Source organism: Drosophila novamexicana, unplaced genomic scaffold, assembly GCF_003285875.2.
Source record: "Drosophila novamexicana strain 15010-1031.04,08,12 unplaced genomic scaffold, DnovRS2.1 tig00000512-arrow-arrow-pilon, whole genome shotgun sequence".
Lineage (NCBI taxonomy): Eukaryota > Metazoa > Arthropoda > Insecta > Diptera > Drosophilidae > Drosophila > Drosophila novamexicana.
This window is the reverse complement of record NW_020824809.1, coordinates 749,905-754,771: the sequence shown is the minus strand read 5'-3', so window position 1 is coordinate 754,771 and position 4,867 is coordinate 749,905. Positions and strand designations below refer to the sequence as shown.

At 40.4% G+C, this 4,867-nt stretch overlaps 1 protein-coding gene across 1 annotated transcript; it reads right to left on the bottom strand.

Moving 5' to 3' along the window:
- Nucleotides 1–4: 4 nt before the first annotated feature.
- LOC115762004 (solute carrier family 23 member 1) lies at nt 5–3,941 on the bottom strand. The gene is made up of 6 exons (XM_030704073.1): nt 3,810–3,941; nt 2,840–2,957; nt 2,251–2,773; nt 1,675–2,191; nt 1,248–1,617; nt 5–1,190 (listed from the first exon to the last, which is right to left on the bottom strand). The coding sequence occupies exons 1-6, from the start codon at nt 3,846–3,848 to the stop codon at nt 1,009–1,011; spliced, it is 1,749 nt and encodes a 582-aa protein (XP_030559933.1). The 5' UTR covers nt 3,849–3,941; the 3' UTR covers nt 5–1,008.
- Nucleotides 3,942–4,867: the final 926 nt, after the last annotated feature.

Below are 4,867 nucleotides of genomic sequence, written 5' to 3'. Positions count from 1 at the left end.
ATCTTCTGCTACTACTCAAAACGAAAAAAGGCTGCTCATGTTTCGGCCAACACAACTGCCTCCTCGTCAGCATCGGCCTCATCCTCCCGCGCCAGCGGTGGCATCAAAAAATTGATGCAATCCGCACAGACCCATCATAATCAGCATAGGTTCTAGGAAACCAAGCGCATGACGCTGCCAAGGATAGCGACAGCTTAGATATGACAAATTCGAAAGGAAGCACTCAGATTGAGTGTACCAAATTAGACATAACTCATTTTTGATATTTTTTATATAGCCAAAGTTTAGATTTAGTGCAGATTGCCCAGGAGCTCTGCGCGTAGTTGTCCCATTAACTAATCAGATAAACATAGTGGCGTTTCAAAAAATCAAAACAAAAACAAAAACAGGAACGTAAGAACGTAACCGTAGTTCAAGAGGTAAAATGGTGTCGGTCTTAGGTTCGACCGATCATTAATGCCATATACGATTTTCAAATGATTGTGCCTTGGTTCCTTCGGCGTTTTTAGATTTAGCCCTAGACGTAAAGTTGATTTAATTTATAAGCAGGGGAAGGTACAGGAGGGAATGTGGAAAAATGTTAGTTTTTTAACAGATATTTCAAAAATATTTTATATGCTATTTTTAAGAGCCTCGCGCTGAAAAATGCGTTAAAATTTTACCAATAATTTTAACTACTATTTTTTGCAACACAGAACTGAATGATTATTTGAGATATTTAGATTTGGCAATGATATGGAAGCTTTCTTTCGTTAACTAGAACTATTGATGTTATTGCAAAATAATAGAAGATACGTGTAGAAATAACGAGAGGTAAAGATTCGGGTGTAGCGAAAACAAAAAGCGAATTTAAAATCTAGTGGGTAGAAAATTTAAAGTTACAAAATGTAATAAAGCATGAGAGTGCAAACATTTTTAAAGATCAATAAACACCACGCATAAATACAATCATTAAGTATCAAATCTTTTTTAATCTACGGGTTCAACGTTCTACAACGAAAAAATCACTCAGTTCTGTTTCTTTAACTTGTAGGTGGGCATAAATGGGACATAGTAGGTCCATTTCCAGCTGCGTATGGCATCCATGCCATACGGAAAATCATAATCTGTGGCGCTGCCATCGTTGATGTTGTCGTCGCCCAGCGGCATCTCGTTCGCCCACTCGATAAGTCCACGCTCAGCGGGTGTGCCTGTGAGAAATTAGTTTAGTTATCTCCCAGCTTAGATGTCAATTGACCACAACTTACCGGGAATAATGTTATCCAGCAGGCAGCCCAGTAAGCCACCCACCAAAATAGTCGTGCCCAACAGCACAGATAACGTGGAATCTACGGTTTCATTGCCCGTATTAATGGCACCCGGATGTTGTTGCATCCAGGGGCACAGCACCATGGGGAAAAATATCGATAGACCAAGAATATATAAGTTTCTTGCAGAACGCAAGTCGACGTACTGCAGCGTAGAGAGGCCAAACGCTATGATCATGCCAAACATGACACAGAATATTCCTCCCACCACCGAGTCAGGTATCAGAATGAATATGGCGCCAAACTTTCCAATAACGCCCTGTAATACCATTATAAAAGCGGCCCATTGAATAACACGTCGGGAACCTATCTAGAAAAATTGGAAAAGATAAGTCGGTACGCTAACGTCACAAGCTCTGCTGCTCACCTTTGTCACACCTATAGCACCCACATTCTCTCCGAAAGTATTTGTGCCATTGCCAGCGCCCCAGAGGCCAGCCAGAACCGTGCCCAGGCCTTCGGTACCGATTCCGCGATTAATGGCATGTAAGGGAGGCGACTGGGCGCCTGCCATTTGCGAAACTGTGGGATAATAGCTCAAAGATTCCACAGTGCAGGCCAGCACGCCTGCGAGCATACCCAGCACTCCAGACAACGTCACCGAGGGCCATCCGAACTGGCCCGGATACGGCACATAGAACCACTTGGCACTGGTTAACACATTAATCCGCACATCTGTGCGTGATGGATGCGAAGGCGGAAACACGTCTGTGGCTGTAAGAATGCCGCAAAGGCCCCACATAATAATGATGGTCAACAGCACGGGGAACAGGCGGAAGAGCTGGAACTGACGCACCTCCAAGCCGTGGCCCTTTCGATAGGCAAGCACTGGAATCGTAACGTCGCACATGATTTGCGAGAAAAGTGTCAGCATTCCCGTAGTCCTGTAAAAACATGTACACTAAGAAATGGAAACTAGTTTAGTTTACCTGCTGACACTCACCCCACCGCAATGCCCCAGTGTTTCGAGGCCGTTTCCGCAGCGTGCTCGAAAAGTGTCAGACCGACCAAGGAAACTGTTGGCACAATGGTGAGCGGCGTCACATACTTTAATATCTTGCCAACAAGTCCCGTATAGCCCAATATGACCTGTACCATCGCCGAAACTGCGATCGCCCCGGACAGCTCGCGCATCCGTATCTGCCACAACTCTTCGCGTTCCGCCTCATTCATGGCATCAAGCTTGTCTTGGGGCGGGCATTTCCATTGAGGCAGCGCAAGTATGGCCAGAGTGGGAACTAGAAAAGATATAGTTCCACCCTGAACTATGGGCAAGCGCACGCCCCATGTCGCCTGGAAGTAGGTAACTATGCCGGTAACAAATATCATTGTAGATATAATAATGCCACGATTGGGATCCTCATCGGACATGCACAGTGCCGGTGTTAGTATAAATGGTATTGACACAATCGCTCCAATCATAGTAAGATAATGTTGAAAGGCGAGAAATATGCTCAGATACCACTCTGAAACAGATCGATTAGAAATTACAAAACTGTCGCCAATCTGCTTTAAAATTCACCACAATTTACCAGGATTTTCGTTAATGGCATAAAGCAGTTTGGGCTTCGATCTCTCAGCGTGCGGCGCCGAAGGATTGGCTGTGGGTGTTGCCGCCCTGTTGGCATCATTTAGCTTGGCTGCATCGGCCTAAGAGAAACAAAACTTATTAAGTTATAACAACTAATTTATGCAACTATTAAATTGAACTTATAATTATAGCATATTAAATTAAATTTCTATTGACTTATGCTAATTTCGGCTTGTTGAAAGGCATATCTGGGAGTATCATGAAGGGGAAGTGCATTTTTGTTTTATTTATAAAACTTACATAAACAACAGTGGTTGAATTAATTAGCATTATTTTATGGCAATATGATAAGCTAGATCGTGGGTTTTTATGGGTAACTCCCAGTACCCACTCCCGTCCGTCTTTTGAAATAATAGATAGATAGATTGTTAGCACTCGTGTTGGAATTCTGATTAATTGAGCGTGAGTTTCAGACTAGTAACTATTGAATAAATGGACGGGTCCCAGCTTGTTAGGTTTTATTATATATTAATAAACCAATAAATTACAGGCCAAAATACTGGACTCAGCTGAGTTAATAAATCACTAGCATAAATTGCTTGCTGAAAAATGTGACAAATTGGAATTAGTAAACGATGAACAGTAAATCGCCCCCCAGGCATGCATATGACACTAGATAGTCCACTGAGTTTATCTCTATTTTCTGCTAAATAATTGTGATACAGATCCCTATATTATTGGCTTCACAATGAATAAGACCATACAATAAGTAACAAAAAAAAAAACATTTAACCGATAAGAATCACAACAAAAAATGGCAATTAAGGGCAATTGGCACGCTAATTCCCTTTGAAAATTTACCACTTATGTAAACTTCTTTGAGCTTAAGATTGTGTATATGAATCTACTTATTTATATATAAGTAGAGCGAAAGGAAACCCCGATGCAAAATCATTACTCCAATCACTTACTGGCAACCCATCCCCAATCGCAACACTATTAAGTTCCATAATTAGGCAGTATATAGCCTTTTGCCTGGCATCGATCGATCAATTTATACTAAACACAATACTATCCTCACTGCTGCAATCGTCGTGAACTGATGCAGTCGACTGCTTGGAAGAGACTGAAGAAAGAGCAAAGAAACCAGCTACAACAAATATCGACGCCAGTGCTGGGAAAGATCTTACTTTAAGGTTGTCGAAATTTGCTCAATTGATTGTACAATCTAACTGTACAGTTAGAGTGAGAGCGTACATTGCAAGGCATTGAAGCAAAAGTAATGGCAATAGAAGAGAAGGTGATCTCTATAGGTAGCTCTCATTTGATCGATTCAATTGATGAATTTCACTATTTGTATCGAGAGTGAAGAATTTGTTGTATAAATTTATATACTCTACTTATTTCACTCTCATCCAAGTTATTTATAATTATAGTTGGTAAAAGATAAAAACGCTTCAAGGCAGTCAGCGGCTACTCTGTAAAAATGTCGAAAAGATCGCCATATAGATACCGCTTAATGAGCTTCATAAACCATAGTATATCTTTCGTTTTTTTGTGTGGACACATATACGTACTTATCAAGTATACCATATACCGTTTTTTGGAGTTATTAAAACATGAGCATTTAAATTCAAAAAATAAAAAATCTTTTTTATCAGGTTAATAATTAAAATCATTTGTAGGTATGTACCTTTTGTACCCACGTTCTTTAGATCGAACAGGGAGCCCAAAAATAATATAGCTATAAACTTAAATATTAGTACTTCTTCAAGTGGAGAAAACGGCGACCTTGCAAACTTGCCTATGTTCAAAATGCCAGCAATTGAGTAAGTTCACTTGAAACTGAGTACCTCAACCTGAGAGAATATGTATGAATATATGTCAACTCTCTAACTTTCTAGGGTATATTCTTAAAAGTCCATTTGTAATTTTATTTTATTGACAGGGAAGTGTATGTAGTTAATAAAATGACATAAAAAACGTTCATCAACTTGAGTTTCGACGCTGCTTCAGAGCGTATGATTTT

Excerpts from the sequence above, each read along its gene's own strand:
- LOC115762004 (XM_030704073.1), bottom strand. The coding sequence starts at position 3,848 with ATGGAACTTAATAGTGTTGCGATTGGGGATGGGTTGCCA. Across the intron at positions 2,958-3,809 it reads CGATTGGGGATGGGTTGCCA|GCCGATGCAGCCAAGCTAAA; the intron begins GTAAGTGATTGG and ends TGTTTCTCTTAG. Across the intron at positions 2,774-2,839 it reads TGCCATTAACGAAAATCCTG|AGTGGTATCTGAGCATATTT; the intron begins GTAAATTGTGGT and ends GATCTGTTTCAG.